General features: G+C 38.0%; 1 protein-coding gene across 1 annotated transcript in view; it reads right to left on the bottom strand.

The window, feature by feature from the left end:
* The window catches only part of arhgef39 (Rho guanine nucleotide exchange factor (GEF) 39), a 72,575-nt gene that overhangs the window by 25,190 nt on the left and 20,425 nt on the right, over positions 1 to 26,960 (bottom strand). The window contains exons 6-7 of the mRNA XM_055190196.2: positions 12,446 to 12,516; positions 1,370 to 1,498 (exon numbers count right to left, since the gene is read on the bottom strand). Of these exons, the coding sequence (XP_055046171.2) occupies positions 1,370 to 1,498; positions 12,446 to 12,516 (200 nt within the window). The remainder of the gene's footprint in view (positions 1 to 1,369; positions 1,499 to 12,445; positions 12,517 to 26,960) is intronic.

Below are 26,960 nucleotides of genomic sequence, written 5' to 3'. Positions count from 1 at the left end.
CCATATCCATTTGGTTATATACATTAAATGATAACATTTAGGAAGAAGAATTCTATGGAAGTGAATGGTGCCCCATATCCATTTGGTTATATACATTAAATGATAACATTTAGGAAGAAGAATTCTATGGAAGTGAATGGTGACCCATATCCGTTTGGTTACAAACATTTGATAATGACTTTGGGGTAAACTATCCCTTTAAACATGCTTCTATAAATTGCTCCTGTTGTGTTTTTTTATGAGCAAGTGTTTTGGACAAACACAAAGATTAGATTTATAACATTTTCAGCACCATGCCCCTGTCTTCCACAGCTACAACTCTATTCCGACTTCTGAAAGCACTCTATAAACAAAGCCATGGAATACGTTATTGCTGACTCCTTTGACAAAATGTTGATTCGGATAAAAGTGTCTGCAAATTGAATACATTCATATGTATTTTACTATTCCCTATTACACTCCACAGGCCAGACATTAGCCTCAGGATGTAAAAAGCTGCCCTTGTGGCAACATCCTACTCTGGACTCCAAGAAATCCGACTGTCTGGTGTATCAATGTCCCGTTGATTTAAGCTTTAAGAACCACATTGCCCTTATCTCCAACCCGGCCACTTAATATTGTTCAGGGGCTCCGGAGTCACATTGGAGGAAAGGAAGAAGATGGACGATAAGCCACAGCGGCCTGTTTGGGCCTTCTGAAGTCAGAAAAAGTGCAAAAGCGAGCTTGGAAAATTGGACTAGAAAAAGACCTTGGTAGAGTTCTGGAGTTTTGGAAAAACAGGATGAGATGGGTTTTTTTACACCCTTCCTACATCCAGCACTGTGTGAAATGAGCCCAGCGCTCGTTGGGTATTCATCACCAGCCTCTCAACCACCTTTGTGCACACACTCGCTCAAACACACACACACACACACGCTCTCCCAACTTCCTTTTTATCTGTCGGCCCACAAGATGAGGAGAGGCTCTAATTGGTCCTGGGGGAGATTGGCAGGCCAAGACGCTCACGACAAGATCTTTTTCACTCTCTTCTTCCTTCTCCATCTTCTCTTTTGTTTCGCACGTGGGCATTTTCCCCCGGGATAAATAAGGAGGAAGAAAGGACCTCCACTCCACAAGTAGCATTAAAGAGGCGAGAACTGACTGATGGCACACTTCCCCCCATTACCAATTAGCTCAGAGGACTTGTCAATAAATTCGGTTAACTCTCCCGTCCGCCATCGTGGTTTGCGAAAACAAAACTAGCCGGCGTCGCCTTTGTTGATTTCGGGAGAACAGTCTGACACTTTTAAACAAGACGGCAGCTTCCACCTGACCTTCTTCATTCGATTAACTCTCTCTTTATGGTGATAAAAAATGCGAAGTCTCTAACCTGGAGCCAGGATTCTGGTCTTTCGGCCCTTCAGCTGTTTCTGGACTCTACGCAGCTGCAGGTGGTTCTCGTGTCTGTGAGCGTTGTCCTGGATCCGCTGGGCGACCTCTGACACGGCTTTTACTGCCTCTGCGAAGGGAGGACACAAAAACAGCAGACGAATGTAAAGCTCAACTGCATCCTTGCTGCATAATTCATAATATATGACACTAAAATGCATTATTATGTAATTAAATATGGTACGTAAATATACTTTTTATGTCTACAGCTTCAGTCTGAATAATTAACATTTTTAAATACATCACTAGATGTGGGCGATCAATATTTTGAAGTATTGCAATATCCTAAAACAAGGGTTTTCAAACGTCATGATGCCAAGGACCCCCAAAGATGATAAAGGGACCCCCCTTTAGTTTTATGTATAATGAATATATATTTCTTATGTATTGCTGGATGTATAAACCCCAGTAAGTAAAATAAAGAGGACTGTAATAAAAAAAAGCAAATATAAATGATTCTGGAATGTATGTAGCAAAAAAATCAAAGACAAATATATAATAAATACATTTAACAACTCTAAGAAAAGATTTTCGTATTAAAGCAATAAGCCCCAAGAAGCAGTGGGTTACCAGTGCATTTTATAACAGCTAAGGGGCGTTGTTAGGCACGACGCGAAGATGCACCCACTGCTTCGCGGGGGTTATTGCGTTTATAAAACGGTTACTTCATATGCATAGCAGAATTTAATAAAATAAAACACAAATATGTTGTAATTATATTAGTAAAAATTTTACTCTTCCGCCAAACATAGTAGTTCCTCAAAATCAGGTGTGGCTACAACAGAGCGCAGTTCCCAAGAAACACAGACGGAGCAAAGACAAGATCGCCATCTAGTGGATAAAAGCGGAAATATGAATTTGAGGTAGAAACTCCTCAGGGAACGTTTTCTCTTTATTGACGAGATGACTCAACAATATTTATTCACATTTATCTGGATATCTCCATTAATTGCGCAATATGATTAAAGACTGTGGTGCTTATTTTCATAAATTAATTATTTTGGAAATGAAATAGGTTACATTCTACCCTTGAAAAAATTAACCATGTTTGTTGTGGTAAAAGTGTAGTAACCATGTTTATTGATTCCTATAAGTAAAACCAGCTTTACTACAGTAGCCATGTTTTTTTACTGTAGTAAAACCATGGTTAATTTTTGTAAGAGTAAAAAAGTTAGTTTGTTTTGTCTCCACCCACGTTTAGGTAAATTTTCTAGGTTATTTAAACCAGCGGTTGTGGTTGTCCTAGAGATGCACTAATACAATATTTCTGTGCCAATACCGATATTTGATTACAATATTTGATTAGGCATCCTGCGGCACAGGACGCGCAAATTGAGCATTGCCGTGGGAAACGTGCAAGTTAAAAAATCAGAACTTTGGCGCAGCACAAATATCCGCCAACCAACCAGGAGCTTGCTCTAGTAGTGACGTGATTACAGGAAGCAAGCAGAGTTGCAGAATCCCCTCCCATGATGTGAATTTTCACGTGAATGTCTCGAATGACTAGAATTTTACGCGTGAACGAAGAGAGTAAACTCAAAATGTTCAAGCGGCAAACTACGCGCAAATAACAGATTTTTACCACCTCTGCCACATCTGGTGTTAACGCACAGTTAGACTGACATCTACCGATACCGATAGATACCGATAGTTTTGCTTTTACTTGTTTCAAATTATGATGTCATGAAATCCTAGAAGTGCAGAGCGTACAAATTGCAAAGCTGTTGTTATTTTGACCTAATTAAAAAAATATTGTATATATTGTTTTTCCGTTACTTTTGATTGCCAGGATAAAATAGGACCTAATTGTCGCCTGTTAAAAAAAATCGTCTGATAGCATGAAAATGTGCCTTTATCTGTCAAAACCAATTATAGACTGATAAATCCATGCATCCCTAGTTTGTCCATATTTTCAACCCAATTAAGCGTTGCTGCATGCATTGAAAAATCGGAACTTTGGTGGATTTTTTGCGCCGCGTTAACCAATCAGGAGCTTGCTCTAGCATTGACATGATTACAGGAAGCGAGCGGAGGCATGGAGGACAATCATTATCACTACACGAGACATCTTCATACTTTTACAGGAATTAAAAGGATCTTGTTTGGAAGAAAGTGAGTGAGGAGGTTAAACAATCTGGCAAGTTTACTCAATTTGAGCTATATAAGCCCCTCCAATGATGCAAATTTACGCGTGAATGTCCCTAATGACTAGAATTTCAAGCGCGAATGAAGCGAGTAAACTCAAAATGTTCAAGCGTTTTTGTCGCCTCTACCGCGTCTTGTGTGAACTACCAATAGACTGTTTCATTGGACGCATGTGCGCTGACGCGATAAACGTCTGGATCCGAACTTTACTTTCAGTTTCGTTTTTTTTATGGTCTGACAAGTTGCTAAACTGATCTCTTGAACATATGCCTCGTCGAAAATAACAAATGTTTTGGTTTCCTAGGTAATCTACGTGTTTTGCTTGTTATATAAATAAACTGCATTTAAAGAACTTTGTTGTTATTTATTCTTAACATAGTTACCGGAAGTAACGTGTGGACCGCGACAGCTGTGTATTTATGTTGTTACTGCTGAAACCGTCTATACCGATAGTTTTGCTTTTACTTGTTTCAAATTATGATGTCATAAAATCCTAGAAGTGTAGAGCGTCCAAAATGGAATTCTGTTGTCATTTTGACCTAATTTAAAAAAAAAATCACTGAGGATATGTTTTATATATTGTTTTTCCGTTACTTTTGATTGGCAGGATAAAATCGGCCCTAATCGTCTGCTGTTTTAGAAAAATCGGCCGATGCCCGATAGCATAAAAATTTGGCTTTATCTGTCGATACCAATTATAGACTGATAAATCGATGCATCCCGAACGTTGGCGGATTTACGCGCCGATTTACCAGGAGCTTGCTCTAGCAGTGACGTGATTACAGAAAGCGAGCGGAGGCAGAAAAAATAAACAACAATGGGGGACAATCGTCATTGCAACACGAGATATCTTCGTACTTTTACAGGAATTCAAAGAATCTTGTTTGAAAGAGTGAGGAGGTTGAACAATCTGGTAAGTTTACTCAATTTGAACTATATAAGCCCCTCCCATGATGCGTGAACGCATGAATTCCCGCCCGAATGAAGCAAGTAAACTCAAAATGTTTAAGCGTCCAACTAAGCGATTAGCGCGTTTTTGCCGCCTCTTCTGCGCCTAGTGTGAACGCACAGTTTAAGTGCCACTATGTAAGACTGGCTTACGGCTGCCCCGTGTGGTTGATAAGTGCAACTGTCTGTCATCAGTGTTGTAAATACAAGTGTTGTATATCCTCGAAGTGGGCAGGGCAATTCACATAAATATGTTGACAATATTTGAATGTAGAAAGTCATTTGGAAACCATGTCAACCAAGGTTGTGTGGTTGTAGCCACTAGCAGGATGCTCACTGAAATAATTTTAGAGACATTATTTAAAGGAACAGTATGTAAGAAATTTATATCAATTAATCATAAAATGGCCCTGATATGTCACTAGACAATAAGAAATCATGTTCATTTCAAATACTTATATCACTGTCAACACTGTCAAAAAGTGGAGTTGCAGCCCTCAACTGATGTTTATGTTGTCAGGTTGTGTATTGGCCACCAGTTGTGTGATTGCAGTACCAGTTTTAGCCACAAGTTTTGTGATTGTAGTACCAGTTTTGGCCACAATCCTACATACTGTTCCTTTAAGGTCGAAAAACTACAAAGTGTTGCTTTAAGGCCAAAGTATGGTCAATTTTCGTCCACTGTACACGCACCGCCAAATCATCGAAACCCCGCGTACATTGTACACGTAGGTCACGCATGTGCCTACAGGAGAATGTAGTAAGTAGCTCAGGAGACGCATTGCCTTTTGTCACAATGCACATGCGTCGAACAACACGTACGAGTCAAACAAACTATGCAAGGCTATGCATTCGACCGTTCGTGTACACGTAAAAAACAGACTTTACTCCAAAATTTTGGATGAGCTGGGAATTTGAATATGCCAAGCACACTGAAAAAAATATTCATTTAGTTTACTCAATGTTTTTAAGGTAAGTGGTCGCAATCAATTTATTTAAAACAACAAAAAAATTGAAAAACAAAACAAAAAACTTTTGTTTAAATGTAGCATAAATAAATTGATTGCAACCACTTACCTTAAAAAAATTAATTAAATTGAATGAATCATTTTTTCAGTGCAATTCATTTAATGTAGTTTTAATGTTATGTTACATTTCTATACAATCAAGTAAATAATAGAGTAAAACTTGCTGTAGCTCTAGTACGAGGTAAAACACAGGTTACACTTAATATACTTTGTTTTAATAATTTTAGCCTACTTTTGTCAACCTGATTTTAATGATTTAATTGAGGAATTATCTTTAAAGAAGAACAGACAGGAGCACTTTTAGTTGTGAATTTTATTAAATAAATGTTATTTTCTTTGCTATGTCTGATTGTAAAATTATTTGATAATAATGTTTAATTTATTTAAATCATTTTAGCCATTTAATTTTGCACATACACTGTAAAAAATATAGACAGTGCATCGTTTTTGCATCCCCGTCTTTTACTAAGTTTTACTAAAAAATGTATGCAATGGGGCCCAAACCAGCGTTAGCCCAGGGCCCCACAAAGGCTTAACCCGGCACTGCTTAATGCTAATGGCAGTATTAATATAAAGTATGACCTATTTTTTCATATTAAATTGAATTCAACGGTCAAAAGAGTAATATAACAGCATGACACAATAAGTCCATAGGCGTTTATGCATAATGCATGTAGCATTATTGCATATGATAATAACAATGTTTGATTTTACCATCAACCCCCTGGAGAAAGTTGAGGGCGCATTTACATTTCCAAACATCACTGATTGGGTGAAATCTATGTGCAGACCTTGCCATAGGATGTTGTGCTACCCATCAAAAGCACAAGGTCAGTGCATCATGTGTCAATGCCCAAGAAAAATAGGCAACATCAATGAACGAATACATTTTTATTTTATCTAAATAACTTGTTTTCAGAGTTTGAGAAACATTTCAGCAGTTACGTGCCCAGAATTCATTAAACAGTGCAGAAATTGTCAACTAATTACGAGGACTAAAGGAACATAAACAAGCAGATGGATCCTAATTTTAAACCCAGCTTTGGTCTTGTTGATTCTAACAATGCAGACGACGAAGAGCGCTCCAGGCTTTCGCCTCGGTTAAATAATCGCTGGCTAATTGAGTCGCTTATCTTTAGAACAATTACAAGAACAACCAAACAAAGTGGCTTTTTAGAGATGACTGGCCCCTCAGTCTGTACATCTTTCAGTCCTTTACTTTTAAGAAAACCCTCTCTATAATTGTGTTTCAACAGAGACACGACTGATGCATTATTAATATGATCTCATTTCGCATTCTGCCAACACTTTCTCACTGTCTTTTTATTTTAGTCATCCAGTATGTTTAAACAGAACTTGGTCGGCGGAGTTCTCAAGTGTTAACTTTTTTTAATTAACCTTTGACAGAGTCTTTGTGAAAGAGTTCAGGAGAAACTGGGCTACGTGAAACGCAGACGATTAATTAATATAATTAAAACTGTTTGATTTACATGAAATGTAGCATGCAAGAATAAATGCAGTAAGGTCTGGATGGTATATATACAGCACGTGATAGTGGAAATACAGGATTTTTACTATTAAACTTTGAATGTGGCACATCCAATCTGAAGTCAGAGTTGTTGTAATGTTGTTTTTTATTATATATGAAAAGTTTGGTTCCAAAACGCAATAAATCCATTTTGACTAATTTGGGTAAAAATGTGTTTCCTATACCAAGAAAGTGACGACATAAAAACCATTATTTTCTGTTAAAAACTTTCACATAGCATCTTTAAGGTTATAATAACATAAAAAATGCAAATTCATAATTTGATTTTCAAAGATTTATTATAAAAACGGATTCTTTTTTTCTGCAAAATCCAATAAATGCATGACAAGTTTCAAAATGCTATTATTCTATTGAATGAATATATAAATGTGCATTCATCTTTGCCATGTTATAATCATTTAGTTGACTAGTTGTACATACTGATTAAACATTAATGGCATTAATCAAAACACTTTCTTTGTCATTTAACAACACTGTCATTGCTACTGTTATACTTGGAACGTCATCGCTGAACTTTGTTGATCACGAAGTACAAAGTAGATGAGGAAAACTAGGATTCTGTGTGTATTCAAAGCGCCACCATTGTTGTTTACAGTGTGTGGAATGGTGCGCTGTGATTGGTTAAGTGACTTTATTGCATTCTGCAGAAAACGAGGACTGCCGTTTATTGCGTTTTGGAAAAAAGGGAGAAAAGATGACAAAATAAAACAGCGGATATCGGATTTTGCGTAAAATTAAGAATTTACTTGTTAATACTGACCTGATACAATAATGATTCTGGCGGTAACTAATAGATGGCGCTTTTCCATTGCATAGTACCTCACGGTTTGGTTTAGTTTGGGTCGGGTCAGCTTGGGAGCTTTTCCATTGGGTGCAGTACGTAGTACCCGATACTTTTTTCGTACCACCTCGGTTGGGGTTCCTAGCGGCCTGAGCTGATATCAAACGTGACGCGAAAACACTGTAGATCACTGATTGGTCTGAGAGAAGCGTCATCGCTATAATGTAAAAGATTAGCTTTAGCTTACTGCTAGCTTGCGCTCGAGCAAACATGTTGTTATCTGTGTTCTGCTATAAGTTTCCAAACACCCTCTTAGCGAAGAAAAACATACACAGGTTGACAATCAAGAACACCATAACAGTTTTTTCCAGACTTGCAGTTTGTGGCGGCACATTCGGGACGTGCACGTCCGCATTATATATGCTTAAATGCAACTTCAATGAGGCATCAACTGACGCCACGGGTGTTTGAACAGAAACTGTCATTTGAGACAGAGGTAGTTAAACGCGATGTGCAAACATCTGTTTGTGGTGGCCAATTTTAATTTTGTGGCGGACTAAGAAATAAATAAATGTATGGGAATGTACAACAACGCTCTCACTTGTATGATGTCACAGCAGTATGCAGCGCAAATATAACGATACGCCTATAATCCCTCGCACTGCGAAGTGATACTGAACTCAATGGAAAAGCTAACCACGCCAAAGTGAGGTGAGCTGATCCGACCCAAACTAAACTAAACCGTGGGGTACTATGCAATGGAAAAACGCCAAAAGAAATGGCGTTTATTGTGTTTTGGAACCAAACTCTTCATATTGTTTTTAAGACCAGAACTATGAAGTTACACTGATACCAGACCCATCTTTAACCCCATTCACACAGCACTTTGGTATCAGAAAATTTCCATTAATGTTCTGGGATCGCTCCCAAAAAGAGGACCTAGTAACATTGCTGTAACATTTACTGAACACATTCCTGTGTAAACAAAAGGCAGAAACAATGCCTAAGTGGCGTGCTGTGTGAGGACATGTATGTCATGGTTTTGGTTAATTAATTCACATGTCTTTACAGGATCTTTATGGTATGTGTGTGTGTATGCACGCACAGATTCCAGAAAAACACTGGCAGAGTGAATGAACCAAAAATCAAATGATCCCAGAGAAATCACGGATGCATTTTCCATTAATTTTCCGTAATCTCTGTGCAATAATGGCTATTTATTAGTTACAAACAATCTTTAGGTGCATTGTTTCAAATAAATTTTTTTTTTGCAATTTTAACCACACATATCCATATTGTGTCATTAACTCATTCCCCGCCAGCCATTTTTTTTTAAAAGTTGCCCGCCAGCATTTTTTTGTGATTTTAACGAAAGTTTCACAAAATGCCTTCCAGGAAAAAATATATAAACATACAAATATATCAAATGAAAGAAGAAACCCTCTGCTTTTAAACAAACAATAAACAAACAAACGTTTCATTTTCATATTTTTTCTCTGCTTATAAACTCTTAAATATTGGCATTTTTCTTTAAAAATACAAATTTTTTAGCAAGAAGGTGAAATAATTGCATTTTTGTGAAGGAATTTTGTTAGAGATCAGATTCAGAACGATTATCAAAACATACGTTCAAAATAAGTAAATAACGTTTTGGCTTCAGTTTTTTTTTCGGTTTTTCAGATTAACATAACATTTCTTCAGAAACTTTTTTTATGCAAATGTTTTCTCTTAATTGACGAGATAACTCGTCAATGGCGGGGAAAGAGTTAAATAATTCCTGAGGAATTCCATGCAAATGTCAAAAAGAAAGTATTTACCAAACGTGGTTAAGATGTCAATATTTGGTGGCTTAAAGCTGCATTGTGTAACTTTAAGGAGAATCTCTTGACAGAAATGCAATATAATATACATAACTAAATTATTAGTGGTGTACAAAGAGCCTACATAATGAGCTGTATTGTTTTTATTACCTTAAAATTAGCCGTTTTATCTATATACATCGCGGGTCCCCTTACATGGAAGTCGCCGTCATGTTTCTAAAGTATCCCTAAATGGACAAACTGCTCTAAAGAGTGCGTTTCGTCCCTACGTAGTCTCAAGCCCTTTCTCAATACCAAGTACGCCAAACTCGGACTTGTGTCCTTCGTAGTTGGTCCGCGACTGATGAAGTTTCAGAAGTCCACAAGAACACAAGTACAGACAAGAACGCATATTGAGAAACGGCCTCAGACTACAACATGTTTGTCCTGTGGCGACTACCATATGCGTTTTAAAATCGAGGGGTGAGCTGTTAGTTGCAATTCGCAATCTCACCACTAGATGCCGCTAAAACTTACACACACCACCTTTAAAGGACCAGTGTGTAGATTTTTATCCAGTGGTGAGATTGTGAATTGCAATCAACGGCTCAGTCAACAGCTCACCCCTCCCTTTTGAAACGCATAAAGAAGCTACGGTAGCCACTACAGGACAAAAACGCCATCGTCTGAGACAACATAGTGACGATTCGCACTTCATATATGCAGACATTAAATATTTGGTCTTTAAAAAGCCGTCCCTTGCTTCTGGCTTGTGCATTTTTATTCACAGAATTCCTAAGTATTCCCAAAAACGTTTTTCCTTTTATTGTCACATCTATAATACGTATATGTTCTAGGGTTGTGCCGATAGACGATAGTATCGTGTATCGACGATCTTCAGACATATCGCCAATGGCAGGCTTTCGTGGCGATAGTCATGACGATAGTTGGCGAATGGTTATTATTATCATCATAGTTTTACATTAACATTAACAGCTGCGCTTCTCTCTGTCTCACGTGCACACGCTCTCGCATCTGTCCGAAGTCTAAACATAAACTAAAGTAATAATCCTCATGTCTTTGTTCTGTTTGATGCGTTTCATGCGAGCTGAGGTAAACTTTACTTTTTGTTTAAAATATGACCCGCTGCATATTGGCGCCTCTCACTCTCGCGTACGTGCAGAGAGCTGCGCTCTGTCCGAAGTCAGATCACTAATCCTGTTTATGATATGCATTTCAATGAGTTGTAGCAACACGTCCCTCGTGTTTAAAATATGATTGTGTTTAAAATATGATTGCGTTCCGCTGGACCAATGTGTTTAAAAAGGCACGTCTGAGAGCACCACTGCTTGACACATGTAGGCTTCTGCACACGTGTGTGTGTGTGTGTGCGCGCAGATGCATGTTTTTACAGTTATTAAGTAATCATGATTAGGGTTTTAATGACGCGCTTGCATTTATGGCATCAGTTTTAAGAAGGTTGCGGTCATGACGGTGTTGCTCTTGTTCTTTTTTTGTCCACCAATCAAGTGACTTGTTATAATGAGTAAAAAATTAACAAATAAAAAAACGAGTAAACTACTGCCCCGCCCCCCGATACTATCGTGTATCGCCGATCTCACAGGCTGACGATAGGACGATCTCAAATCGCCCAACACTAATATGTTCCATTATAAAATAGAAATATATATATATATATGCATTGCTCTGATCAATTATGTTTTATTTTTTGATTGAAAATGTAACATCCATAACACTGAAATAGCTGTTGTTACGAAAGAAGGAAAAGTAGGATAAAGAAAAAAAAAACTGGAACAAAAACACCACCACAAAAAAGGAAAACGGCAACAAAATCTCTTGTGATTTCACAGCTAGTTGGCTTAATCAGATACAATATGATTTGTCTGGGGTTGTTTTTAAATAATTCCCTTTACAATATGCCCAGCCTGAATGAGAAAACTTTCTCTTTCTGCAAAAATAAAGTGAGGGAGTTAAAAAGCAACTAATGAGAGGACGAAAAGGCAATGGAGGGGAAAATCTGGATATGTACCTTCATCTTAGAATCAGCAGCCGATTTAATTTGTAAGCAAAAGCAGCAAGCAACCAATGAGATTTTAATTGATACACATAAATAATTCCTTGTGTACACTGGCTTTTAAGTCGAATTTGCTGTTTATTTGACGTTAGAAAAAGAGTCATTATCTGAGCTTCTGTTGATGCCGGCAATTTTATTTATTTATATTTTGCACGGTTGATATCCTCTGATGTGGTCCTTATTAATTATGTCAAAATCCACATCGAGAATTTAGATTTACGTTAAGCTATACTTTCAAAAAAAAAATCAGGAGCCCAAAGTCAAAGTTACAAAAACAAGGGAGGCTGTCGCTTTTACTGCCACCTTAAAAACTTTTTTCCTTCAAGACGCGGGTTTGTTTTGGCAGCATATGAAACGATTTCAGCATTTGCACCTTCTCGAACGGGCCAAGGTATCCTCCGCAATGCACCTACTAGTCATCGCAAACAGACGAGTGATCTTGTTTTAGGTTCCTCTGTACGTGACAAACTCGAGTGGAAAGCAAATTTGACATGCATAACAAGTGCGACTTTTAGGTGAATGTGATTTCGCAGCTTGATACAGATCCTGACAATAAACAGATAATGATAAAAAAAATCATCTAGACAGGCTAAACCCATCAACATTTTTGTCACAGAGCGCTAACAGGATAAGAGAGTGTTTGTGGAGTCGCGAGACGGCGGATCTTCTTACTTGAAAGCTGTTGAAACTCCAGGTTGCCTGGACTTGTGTTCTCCGTCAGGTCCCTCAAGAAATGTTTGTACCTAAAAAAGCAACAAACAAACAGGCTTATTGCAACATTTCTATAAATACACCCTTGAAGCACAAGAGAAAACAGATCACGGAGCGTCAGGGTAAGGGGGTCGGACAAAAGCTGTCATCGTAACATTGAATTACGTGCTAGAGAAATAAAAATCACAGTTTTTCTTTTTGAAAAGGAATAAAGGTCCGTTCAAGCCTACAAAATAATGCGCCTAAATGTTTTTGCCTGATACTTTGAATGCAAAAAGAGAAAAATCAAGACAGGGTGTAAAAATAGAGACATATAAAACAAAAAAAGAGGTAACCGAACCGGGTAACCTAGTACACAAACCAAGTACACGAATTTAACAGGGTCATACTTCACGTTCACCTGAGCGTGCATTGAGCGGACAGCAGTTCAGAAAAAAAATTAAATTACAATTATTGTGATGTAGGCCGGACGACAAGGTTAAAAAGAGTCAAGCAAATCAGGGGTCTTATTAAGGAAATGACCCCTATCATGAGGTGAGGGCCAAATTGAAAGGGAGAAAAATTTGATGGTAATTTATTTCACTGTTTTAGGTTTTGAGATTACAGTTCACTTAAGCAGAGCTCCAGCAACTAAAGACATCAAAGGGTTTGAAGGCTCTCCGAAAATGTAGACTCTGTGGGATCGTCACAACTAGGAAAAAGATTCTCCGCAGTTTTCCGCACTTTGATTTGGAAGCTTGAAAAGTTTGGAGAAGGCACATTAGTAATATGCAGGTGCAATTACTGCATCAATTAAATATACATTAAAGCAAATACCATGTGGCTAAATAGCATATGCATTCAATGAATGTAAACAGAACGCATGGCTTCTCATTTAATGCTAGATGCTAGGTCAACTAAGTATTTTAAAGTAAAACGTTTCTTTAAAGCCAAAATGAAAGTTTGCACCTCAATGTGGCATGCATTTTTGATTGATCTGGAAAAAAGGGCGGTGATTGGTTATCTATATTTTGCTTATGTAAATGATTGGTTCATGAAAAGTCACCATAGTATATCATACCTATCGAACATTTTGCTGAAGAAAGACAAATATAAAATATATGTGTAAATGATACGTTTGAATTATGAATCACGAACTAATATGAATAATTTTACACAGCAAAAATAGTTCACGCGTGCAACGTTAAAAAGTATTAGTCTACGTCGAAAAACATTAGGAGAAAGGTAAATAGGTTTTGGTCAAGAGAGCGAATTTTTAGTAACTCTGCATAATTATTGCTGCGTATAGATCATCGCATTCCTCGCAGGAATTTAACTTGTGTCACGCAAATTTTTCGCTTGAGTTCAATATTTTCAACTTGCGCAAAAGACGCATTTGATGTGAATAGCGCATGTTTTCGTGACAATCGCGCTGCCCGATTCTCGTCATTCGCATTACCAGCGCGAGTGTCTTTGACTTTGTATGTAATCTACTCGCGCAAATCGTTTAATTCGCTTTTTCAGTGTTCGCCCCATAAGGGTGTGGCCACTTTCGCATCAGGTAGATTGTCGAGTTAGGCGAGCGTGGGTTCAGCAACCAGGAACCTCAGCTCCACCCGGTTATCTGAGAGTGACGCGCTGCCAAGATGGTGACAGCTGACTCCGCCCCCTTTTGGCTTAAAAATGTTCTTTAGAGACCTATTGGTAACATCACGGACACTACGTCTATTGTTTTATACAGATGGTTAAAGTGCATAATCTTACCTAAATAAATATAGGCATTATATGGCGTGCAACTTTAAAAAGTATTAGTGTACATAGAAAAACATTAGGAGGAAGGTAAATAGGTTATGGTCAATACAGCAATTTTTTGTAACCCTGCATAATTATTGCTGCATATAGACCAAACGCGAATCATCTTATTCCTCGCAGGAATTTAACTTTGTGTCCCGCAAATTTTTCGCTTGAGTTGAATATTTTCAACTTGCGCAAAAGACGAATTTGATGTGAATAGCGCATGTTTTAGCGACAACCGTGCTGCCCGATTCCCATCATTCGCATTGCCAGCGCGAGTTCGTGTCTTTGACTTTGCATGTAATCTACTCGCGCAAATCGTTTAATTCGCTTTTTCAGTGTTCGCCCCATAGGGGTGTGGCCACTTGAGTGACAGGTAGATTGTCAAGTTAGGCGAGCATGGTTTCAGCAACCAGGAACCTCAGCTCCTTCCGGTTATCTGGGAGTGACGCGCTGCCAAGATGGTGACAGCTGGCCCCGCCCCCTTTTGGCTTAAAAATGCTCCTTAGCAACCTATTGGTAACATCATGGACACTACGTCTATTGTTTTATGCAGATGGTTAAAGTGCATCATCCTACCTAAATAAATATAGGCATTATATGGCATGCAACTTTAAAAAGTATAAGTGTATGTCGAAAAAACATTAGGAGGAAGGTAAGAAGGTTATGGTCAATACAGCAATTATTTTTGTAACCCTGCATAATTATTGCAGCATATACACCCATTGCAAAGCATCACGTTCCTCGTCCTAGATTACTCGCAGGAATGTAATTTCGTGTCATGCTAATTTTTCGCTTGAGTTGAATATTTTCAACTTGCGTAAAAGACGCATTTGAGGTCAATAGCGCATGTTTTCGTGACAATCACGCTACCCAATTCGCGTCATTCACATTGCCCTGCACGAGTTTGCGTCTTTGACTTTATATGTAATTTACTCATGCAAATCGTTGAATTAGCATTTGGTGGGTTAGCCCTATAAGGGTGTGGCCACTTGAGTGACAGGTAGATTGTCGTGTTAGGGGAGCATGGCTTCAGCAACCAGGAACCAGATCTCCACCCATGTTCCGCCTCTTTGCCCATTTTCGATTACCTGGGCGTGACGCGTTGCCAAGATGGTGACAGCTGTCTCCGCCCACTTTTGGCTTAAAATGCCCTTTAGAAACCTATTGGTAACATCACAGTCACTACGTCTATTGTTTATTACAGTCTATGGTTAAACTGCATCATCCTATTTGAAAAAATATAGGCATTATATGGCGTGCAACTTTAAAAAGTATTAGTGTACATAGAAAAACATTAGGGAGAAGGTAAATAGGTTATGGTCAATAGAGCAAATATTTTTGTAACCCTGCATAATTATTGCTGCGTATACACCAAACGCAAAGCATTGCGTTTCTTCGCTCTAGATTACTCGCAGGAATTTAACTTCGTGTCATGCAAATGGTGCCAGATGGTGACAGCTGGCTCCGCCCACTTTTGGCTTAGAAAATGTTCTTTAGAAACCTATAGGTGATGTCACGGACTCTACGTCTATTGTTTAATACAGTCTATGGTTAAACTGCATCATCTTACCTGAATTAATGTAGGCATTATACGGCATGCAACGTTAGTGTTAACGTATTAGTGTACGTAGAAAAACATTAGGAGGAAAGTAAATAAATGTATTTAAAAGAATTACATCCTGTTAAATAATGTGTTAAAACACATCACCTTATTTTACAATTTCACAAAGAAAATTTGGTGACACAACAATATTAATAATTTACAATAAGACAACAAAAAAGTATTAAAAGTAGACAGGATTTCGTTTCAACAATAACAAATATTTTGGTCCTGAATTCTGCTTTATGTCCACCATTTAACATATCGTCAGATTAACTGAGGCATCTTTAAGTTTGAAACATCCACAGAGGGGGTTTTCTTTGGTGACTCAGCCCGTGGGCTAAAATTTTAAGCTTGAATATTCCCATACTGCAAGATCCGTGCTAAGCGTCGGAGCAGGAGCCTTTCTAATTGGAGGAGTGTGAAGTTTAGACGGCTGCAGCTTCAGTCTCTTTTCTTCCCTGCGGCCATGTCGAAATTATGTAAACAGTGGTGGCAGCCGCCAAAACGCCTGTGTCACCCGTCACCCGTAACAAGTACAGCGGGGGGTAGAGAAGCACATCCTTTAAACTCCACTTCTGACGAGAGATTTTAAGAGGGTTGAGACTACAAGGCTAAGGGGAAAGGAGCAAACATCTGATGTGGGGCCTTCAAAATCTGATGGCTCCTTTTTGGGCCACCCTCCCTCTCTCAGAGTTTAGATTTAATAAATAGTTTCGGGCAAAACAGTCAGTATGCGAGATGTGTACTTATTCACAGCGGTGGTTTTGGGATATCGTGCTAAGCTTGTCATATTTAAAGGAGCGTAAAAATCCTGCCATGTGCGTGCTCATTCATTTGGTGTTATGATAAGTGTTCTTATAGAATATGATTGCATGTTAGATCCCTGTCCTTGGCAAATACAATTAAGATCAAGGCCTAATATTTACCTAAATCCTTTGACGTTAAACTCGGTTAAGAATGTGTATGAGTTTGCATTTATTTAGTTTATGTTAAATTTATGTGGCAACCTTGCATTCTTTCTTAAATCCAATATTGAAATGACGTTAACTGCTAACTAACAATGTTAGCTCTGATATTCTTTTTATTTTTAACAAACAAAAAATCTGCATGCAAGCCAACTTTTCTGCTCATCTCCACACTGGATCTATTCACCATTTAATAATGGTTCAATGGGTCACAAAACTCACATTTTGAATCATACAATGTTTTTCCATTTGCAGATTGGATAATTTTTCCGATCATGAAAATAGGGGCTACTGTCGCTTTAAGAGCGAGTTCTGAGTCACATATAATGTAGTCTTTTCGCAATTCTCTCGCACATACAATTTATATCACTTTTAAGCTTGCTGCGGGAGATTCATTTTGTACGCGAGTATAGTAATGACTGACAGGACTATGTTGTAGAAAAATTTGCGCAACAGATCCAGATCGTCAATGACAAACCAGTACTGCTTGCTTCCTGTACAATTCACGTTTTTATGCGAATGGAAAGTGAACATAAATGCAAACACACGGTTTAAATACCCGATGCCTGATAGCCCGACTGTAAGGCACAATGGACGTCGAGCTAGCGGCTTACGAGCCATGTGCACAATTGGGGGGTTGGCTTTTGCGTGACTGGTGAATTGGCGCGGTGGTCACTACTGTCGAGCTAGGCGGGCATGGTTTCAGCAACCAGACACCTCAGCTCCACCCACGTTCCGCCTCTTTGCCCATTTTTGGTTATCCGGGATTGACGCACTGCCAAGATGGCGACGGCAGGCTCCGCCCACTTTTGTCTTTAAAAATGCTCTTAAGAAAGGTCCTGTCCCAAATGGCGCACTTCATGTGGACTTTCGGTCTCGTGGCCTTAAATTGCGCTTGCTCGCTTAGTCTACGAGTCCGTAGGGTGTCCAACCTGTCATTTTTACGCTCCAAAGTGTCCTCATCAGCGCCCCCTTTGCACCCTTGATGCGGTCTTCGTCGAAGCCCGCACTGCAGCACTTTATCAACCCAGAAGTACTTGCGAAAGAGCAATCAGACCAATCAGACGACGGAAGGGAGGAGTTGGGCAAATTCTCTTCCAGTTTCCGGCGTGACGCTCGAGTCTGTCCCAAAATATGACTCCGGTGAGCCTTCTTGGACTTGCGTCAAGGGTCCCTAAAGTCTGCACTACATGATGTCATCAATGTGTGGACTCTGAGGAGGTCCACAAGTCCGGAGTGTACAATTTGGGACATGGCCATACTTATGTGTGACGTCACAGACATCAAGTCCATTATTTTATACAGTCTATGGTTAAACTGCATCATCACACTTGAAGGAATATCAGTATTATACGGCTGTGCTAGATTCGCGTTTTCGCATCACATTTCTAATCGGATAAAGTGAACAAACATTACACAAACAAACATCAACATTTATTAATCTTAACGTAATTTTACCCATTTTCAGAAGAATATTATAAGGGAGATATGCACAGTCATAATATAAAATTACACTATTTAAAATAGGGGTCTATTTTAAATGGCTGGCTGTACATTTTTTTCACTTTTTATCTTTAATTTATTAAATACCAAAAAAATTATGTGTTTATATCCATCATATCACAATAAGGTAAACTAACTACACATGCACAATATATCCATTAACAATAACAACATTACATTCAAAACAGAACATTATACATTTTTAAACATGTTTAATATGTACGGTACTAAAACAATGGCTTATTGGTTATAAATAACAAGAAAGTAGGAAAAAGTGCCACAGATAAAAGCCTACGTGGTTTTTAACAGATGATGTCAAAAACCTTTGACCACCTTAACAGCACCTCTGCCAAATAAGTGCTCCCTATTTGTTAGGAGGACACGATGACCTTGGACTTCATTGACAACTGTCATTGATTTCTGTCTGCGAGTGTCTATATCTTTCTGCTCTCTGCTCTTCTCCCTTCATCAGGTTGAGACCCGAACACACCTTTTGGAGTCTGAGGTCATTGAAGCAGACATGCAGGTGCCAGATGGTGAAAAGCTACACTCACACAGACATGCAGTTAAGAAGGAAACGTTTCGTTCACCATCTCTCGAGACTTTCATATATGTTAAAAATGGTCTCTGTGACGAGCTCATGTGCCTCCCTTCCCAACAAAAAGGAAAAGTTGTGGATCTTCTCCATAGACTTTATTAAACAATGGGCAAGTGTCCATGATGTCACTAGTAGGTTTCTAAAGAGCATTTTTGAAACCCAAAGTGGGCGGAGCCAGCCGGTCACTCCCGAATAACCGAAAATGGGGAAAAAGGCAGAATGTGGGTGGGGCCGAGGAGTCTGGATGCTGAAACCACGCCTACCTAGCTCGATGGTAGTGACAGCAAAAGCAATCCACCTGTCACTCAAGTAGCCACATCCTTAATTATGCAGAAACTTAACTCATTCTCCGACAGCATTTTTGGTGATTTTTACCAAAAGTTTCTTCTATAAATATATAAACATTAAAATGAATGAAAGAACCTTTTCTCAGCTCTCAAACAAACAAACAAAAATTGGAAAAACATTTCGTCCCATCTTCATTTGTTCTCTTTTTATAACCTCTTAAACATGGTTAGGTTTCTTCAAAAATACCAGATTTTGAGCAAAAAGCATTTTTGTAAAGGAATTTTGTTTAGTTTCAGAGCGATTATCAAAACATACACGGAGTTTAAAATTAATTCAATTCGTCTTTGCTTTAGTTTTTTTATATAAATTGGGTAGGAGCGCCACCTAGTGGATTACAGAATTACTGTAAATACTCCTCAGGAAAGCATCATTGGCAGGAAAATGTTTTCTCTTAATTGACGAAATAATATATTAAAGGCGGGGTGCGTGATTTTTGAAAAACAGTGGAAAGGGGAGTCGGGCCGATTACCAAAACACACTTGTAGCCAATCAGCAATAAGGGGCGTGTCTACTAACCAACATCGTTGCCTGGGTTGCGTATGTGTGGGATGGGTCTATCAACAGAAGGTCCCGATTCTATTGGGGTAGGGGCGTGTTTGTTTAGGTAATTTGAAATGTCAACACTGGCTTTAGAGATCATGCACCCCACCTTTAACTCTTAATATAGACGGTTTCAACGGACGCACGTGCGCTGATGCGATACACGCCTGGATCCGAACTTCCAAATGCCTTGTCGAAAATAACAAATGTTTTGATTTTCTAGGTAATGTGTTTTTTTTTGCTTGTTATATAAATAAACTACGTTTAAAAACCTTTGTTGTCGTTTATTCTTAGCGGAGTTTACCGGAAGTTACTTGCGGACCACGACAGCAGCTTGTTTATTTTGTTACTGCTGAAACCGTCTATATTACCTCTTTAATATAATAAGAGTTAATATAATTTAAACGGATCAGTTCACAAAATTTACCCCCTCACAGTTGCATGAAGGGGAAAATTAACAATTTAGACCAAAACTAAGACACTTTTGTACCAGGTTGTAAAGACATTCTTTCTGCTGTAAAGTTGTGCATTTTGGAGCCTGCCTCTAGCGGCCACTCGATGAATTGCAGTTTAAGTCGCTTTCGTGTTGGATTCAAGAGAGAGACCTTGATCTTCTCCCAGTGTTTTTTGCTCTGTTTGTAATTTACTAGTAAGCTTCTTGTGCTTTTAAGCTTTGTGTTACTAAAAGAGGAAAGCTCTGAAATACCACAGGCCTACAAACAGTCGAAGCCTAACAAAACGTCTTTTGTGAAGAAAGGCAAAACTGGAGCAGTAACACATTACTCATTAGGAATAAAAGGGAAATGGAAACCAAACAAGCCCCAATTAAGCCTCCATCTATTAAAAGGCACTTAAAAAGAGAAATAATCTCACTTCTTTCTCTTCTTGTCTGATCTTGTAGTAACAAATACATTACAGGCATTATCAGGCAAGAATGCCCTTATTAGGGGCGCATTTGCGGGAGGGATCTAATTAAAGCGGCGGCGTAACAAAAAAGGAAAGGGCCTAATGAGCATTATTAAAGCACATTCCAAATAATGTAAACCAAACTCGCTCATTTAGCCGCCCTGTCCCACTCATTAGCGCCAAAGCAAAGATAAGATAACCAGACAAAAACGTAATCTGAACCGTGTTCAGATATTCAAATGAAAGGCGCACGTGTTAGAAAGCGTCGCTGGCCTAGTTAACGCAACGGTTGCCTTGTCTCGCTAATTCCTTTGTAATATGCAGATGAAGCCATATTTTAATTCACGTTTATACTCCCCCCAACAGCGGATAAGTCGAATCACCATGTAGTTACATGCGTGTCGGTACACGAGAAGCGAGGTAAGAAATAGCTAATTATTTTTCTTTAAATATGTGCGTTAAGGATTCATATTCCTAATTAAGAGACAACAGCCACTGTCAGATTACTGCATGGGTTATTGAACACGACGTTGGCTGTTGCATAATTACTGCTCTTTTAATAGCTTTAGTATTATGAGCTTCGAAGGCCGAAGACACAGCGAGCCTGACCAATTAAAACGTAACGCAAACAATAACAAAATGCACATTGGCCACATCTGAAACTTTAGGCCGGGTTGCCGGCAGCATTTGAGCCGCCTCCAAAAAAAGTGAAGAGTTTGGTTCCAAAACGCAATAAAGCCATTTCGACTAATTTCGGTAAAAACAAAATTCCTTATTTATATCAAAACTGCTAATGGGATTCCATATTTAAAATATTTACCATTGATTTATATATGTAGTACGATTCCAGACTACAACTTTGACTGTTTTACTTTTCCCAAGCATTTGAACGTTATTATCAAAAGTCAAAACATAACGTAGGTTGTCTGATAGCTTTTGCGAATTTCAATAACTCATCTCTACTTAGGAGCAAAGCATTGTGGTAGGCAATCACTATCTGAGGTCAACATATCAAGGACGATGAGATGAGGGTAATGTTATATTAAGGGGATCAATACCAGCTCTGAGTAAATATATTACGTACAAAGCTCTTTTAAAAGATTGAAGATTTCTCCACAGTACACGTAGCCCTCCAAGTCTTCAAATAGATCGAAACAAGTGAGCTTTAATGCAACCCATTTAAAGAGATCAAAGGAAGAGAGAAGGTGAATTCGCCGGAGGTCTCGTCTTAAGACCGAACCACAGATATGGAGTAGGTGACCTTTCAACTTCTCAGTAAAAGCGACATCTCGGTACAGCAAAGAAATGGCGATTACGAAGACGGAGTTACAAAGCTGCATTCAAACGAGCTCAATTAACAAACACAAACCGAGCGAAACCTCCTGAACTTTGTGTCAAAATGCTGCGTTTGAAGTATGGACTGAATCAAACTCATCTGCTGTGTGAACACGGGCCCATATAAAAACCCTGACACTATCAGCTACATAATGGCTCAGCTCCATTAAGACGGGCCCTCCTCCGCTTTTTAAAGCTCTTTGCATGTAAAAGATACGTGGCCGTGACCTTCCGACCTGAAGAGAGCCACGAGTCTGTCGCAAAATAGAGGATTAACCTCTTATGTGGCACTTCAATGCTATGTCAATGTGAAGACGTACAAATCCATTATGCCTGTTTGATTACTGTGGGATGTCAACCAACAGCAACGAATGATAGACTCAATATAAGTCATGATGGTCAAGAAAAGATTTTGCTAAAAGTAGCCGTAAAGTGACAGTAGTGATAGTTCTCAGCAACTATACTTTTTAATTTTAAACTTTAAATCTATCTGAAAGATGTCTTTTTGACAAAAGAAATTCTTAATGGCGCTTTTCCATGGTACCCCATGGTTTGGTTTGGGTCGGCCTAATTTTGGGGGCTTTTCCACTTGGTAAAGTAGTACCCGATACTTTTTTTAGTACCACCTCGTTGGGGTTCCAAGCGATCTGAGCTGATACTAAAACGTGACGTGAAAACACTGAAGATCACTCATTGGTCTGAGAGAATCGTCACTACAATGTGATGCGCTCGTTTTTTTTTCAGGCACGTCTCTGCACCAGAGAGTTAAAAACATTTCAACTTTTCAGAATGTCGCAAGCGCACCGGCACCACAGGTCATGTGACAAGAACCTACACGCCTAGCTTTTTACACGCGTTTTAGGCACGATAAAAAAAAAAGACCCCTAATTTCTTTTATTTCTGCACATCTCTAGTCGAGTGCGTCATGTTTTTAATAATATCAATTAAAAATAATAATAATCAGCTAATCAGTCTTTAATAAACTCTAAAACACTTTTTTTTCATTAATTTATAAACTCCTTTAAATATTTGGCATGATGCAAATAGTAAAGTTCTGCCACCTAAAACAAAATCAGCGTTACTAATTGATAAACCGATTAATAGATTGCAGAACGACAATGAACAACATCTTTCAAAAGAGATGAATTAATAAAGTTCTTTACTATTTGCACTGTGAAAATTGTGTAATTAAAGTTCTGCCAATAAAAAAATGGTAATTAAAATACAGCAAAAACATAAAAATATAGATAAACAAAATCAGACTTTCTGATTGACTTAACGATTAATCGATTGCTTAATGACAATGAACAACATCTTTAAAGGAGATTAATTAATAAACTTATTATTTGCATTGTAAAAAATGTGTAATTAAAATGCCACCCACCAAAAAATAAAAAGGTTATTTAAATACAACAAAACAAAAAAATATAGATAAACAAATTTAGCTTTACTAAATGACAAACCGATTAATCGATTGCTTAACGACAACAAAACAACATCTATACAGAATATGAATTAATAAACGTATTATTTGCTTTGTGAAAATGAGTAATTAAAGTGCCATCCGCCAAATAAATTGTAATTTAAATACAACAAAACAGAAAATACAGATAAACAAATTCAGCTTTACTAAATGACAAACCGATTAATCGATTGCTTAACGACAATGAACAACATCTATAAAGAAAATTAATTAATAAACTTCTTTCCTATTTGCATCGTAAAAACTGTGTAATTAAAGTTCTGCCACCTAAAATCTATAAAAAAATATATTTAAATACAACAAAAACAAAAAAATATAGATAAACAAATTTAGCTTTACTAAATGACAAACCGATTAATCGATTGCTTAACAACAATGAACAACATCTATAAAAAAGATTAATAATAAACTTCTTTATATTTGCATCGTAAAAACTGTGTAATTAAAGTCCTACCACCTAAAAAACATAAAAATGGTAATTTAAATACAACAAAAACAAAAAATACAACATTTTTGCAACTTAGCGAAGCGCGTCAACTGACGCCAAGGGTGTTTGTACAGAAACTGTCAAGTGTTAAACACGATGTGCAAACATTTGTTTGCGGTGGTCAATTTTGATTTTGTGGCGGACTGAGAAATAAATGAATGTATGGGAACGTATAGCATTCCAATGACGCTCTCACTTGTATGATGTCACAGCAGTAGGCAGTGCATATATAACGACACGCCTATAATAAAGTGCCATCCGCCAAATAAATTGTAATTTAAATACAACAAAACAGAAAATACAGATAAACAAATTCAGCTTTACTAAATGACAAACCGATTAATCGATTGCTTAACGACAATGAACAACATCTATAAAGAAAATGAATTAATAAACTTATTTCCTATTTGCATCGTAAAAACTGTGTAATTAAAGTTCTGCCACCTAAAATCTATAAAAAAATTATATTTAAATACAACAAAAACAAAAAAATATAGATAAACAAATTTAGCTTTACTAAATGACAAACCGATTAATCGATTGCTTAACAACAATAAACAACATCTATAAAAAAGATTAATAATAAACTTCTTTATATTTGCATCGTAAAAACTGTGTAATTAAAGTCCTACCACCTAAAAAACATAAAAATGGTAATTTAAATACAACAAAAACAAAAAATACAGATAAACTAAATTAGCTTTACTAAATAACAAACCGATTAATCGATTGCTTAATGACCATGAACAAGATCTTTAAAGGAGATGAATTTAGATGTGTCATTAAAGCACCACTGCTTAAAAAAAAGGTAATTTAAATACACCAAAAACAAAAAATATGGATAAACAAAATTAGCCTGACTAAGCAAATATCTATTAATCAATTGTTTGACCACAATGAACAACATCTTTGAAGGAGATGAGATTATTTTACCATTTGTATTGTAAAAACCGTGTAATTAAAGCACATCAAAATATCAAATGAATCACAGAAAAATATATACAGTACAGTGCTTGAATTGAATCAAGTCTTATGGGGGGTCCCCACCATGACATAGCAGTAAACCCAAAATGGCAACACATTACTACAGTACCTTTAAACACAAATGTATGATTTATGTAACATCGATACAAGGAAAAGCAATCCAAAATTTACAGACTTAAACTAGATCAGAATTTACCTTCATAACAAATAAAAAATATGGGTTTGGTAGCATTATCTTTACTAAGATACAAATATCTGAGGGGACCCCCCTAAGTATAATTTTTACCTCTAATGCCTTATGGGAGGTCCTGGATCCCCCCAGCCCCCCCTCAATTCGAGCACTGATACAGTATATATTAACAAAATCAGCCTAATCAACAAATGAATTGTCGAACGACAATAACCCGAAGGATGACAGGGAGGAAAAAAGTGACAGAGAGGCCAAGCTATCTTCTCGGCATCTCCAGTAAATGGCATTTAATAATGGGAATCATTTTATCCTCCCTCCCAACAGTCCCGCGCCATGTCTTAAGTAGCCACCATGATCCACACACACACCCACCCTTACCATCCATCATCACTCCAGCCGGATAAGTGACAACAATTTCCTCCCGAGTCCCTGTTAGAGGCGGTACTTCTGATTATCTCCACTCTCAGAGAATAGAGCTCTTCTGCCGTGCCACTTAAGATCATCATACAATTATGTGGCCCCCGTGTGTCCTCGCTTTCCGGGAGCGGAGAGGAAGAATCGATGGGGGGGACAATGGGAGACGCAGCGATCGGGGCCTGAGAGGATGAGATCAGATCAAGGGCGTCTTTGAACGTACTGATTGAGATGTCAGCGCTCGGCGGCTCCAAGGGAAATTAGGGGATATCTCTGTGATAACTAGGTGGGGAGAAATCGGGGCGCAACACGACGTTTAGCACAAAATCCTGTATGACAAAGTGGAGTGAAAATACCTTAACCCCTTTGGAAATGCTGGGATTTGTGACCCTTATTTACACATTATAACATCTGTTTTAGGCTATTTAAAGTACCCAGGACTTTGTAAACAAGATCAGATCATGAAATATGCGCTTTAAATAATGCTACCACCCAGCCCATTGGGCTGCTACTGGGTTGTTTAATACATTGTTTGGTTAAATATAAACATGTTCTAGATTAATTTAACCTAACAGTTGGGTTTGTCACTTTCCGACCCATTGCTTGTTTGAAATTGGCCAAGCATTAGACAATTACAGGACAATATTTTGGTGATTTGACAGCCCCTAGTCACCATCCACCTTTACAACTAATAACTGATTGCGCCTTTAGCTAAACATCTCCTTTTGTGATCCATGGAAGAAAGTAAAACATAAAGGTATGGAAAGACAAGATGACAAAATACCATGAAACCAGTGAACGAAAACTACAGCTGGTGAAAAACCAAGTTTTTATAAAGAATAAATATAAAGACATAATTATCTCCATTGCAAGAATGACATTCTGTTTGTCTTCTTTGGGGTGTTGCGAAGTATGTTTAATAAGTAGGATTGACATAAAAGCCTAATTAAGATGGATTTGAGAAGCTTGATAAAGGAATGGCATGTAATTTGCACTGGTTCTTAAACGTGTTCTAGTTCATTTCGCACCCTGTTACGTTAATTAACAGCTGAAACTGCGACCGCATGAAATCACAGCCAACAAAATCCTCGGCTCAACAAAAGGGATTTTGACAGTTCTCAGGCAAACTCGAGCGCGACATCAAACAATAATTATCTCTGCTGTCGACATGCCTTGGTATGTGGCGTGCGACGAACCCCTCCAAAGCATCCGAATGCGAATGGAGAATCCAAGCATGAAAATCGTGACCCGGTGATGAGGGTTTTCTGTTTAAATTGTTGCAAATGAATCCAAAATCTAAAAATCAATGAAACAATCTGACAGGAAAGCTGCTTTTTTTGCGCG

This window comes from Misgurnus anguillicaudatus, chromosome 1 (assembly GCF_027580225.2).
Source record: "Misgurnus anguillicaudatus chromosome 1, ASM2758022v2, whole genome shotgun sequence".
Taxonomy (NCBI): Eukaryota; Metazoa; Chordata; class Actinopteri; order Cypriniformes; family Cobitidae; genus Misgurnus; species Misgurnus anguillicaudatus.
The sequence above is the reverse complement of the archived record's forward strand: the minus strand, read 5'-3'. Positions and strand labels throughout refer to the sequence as shown.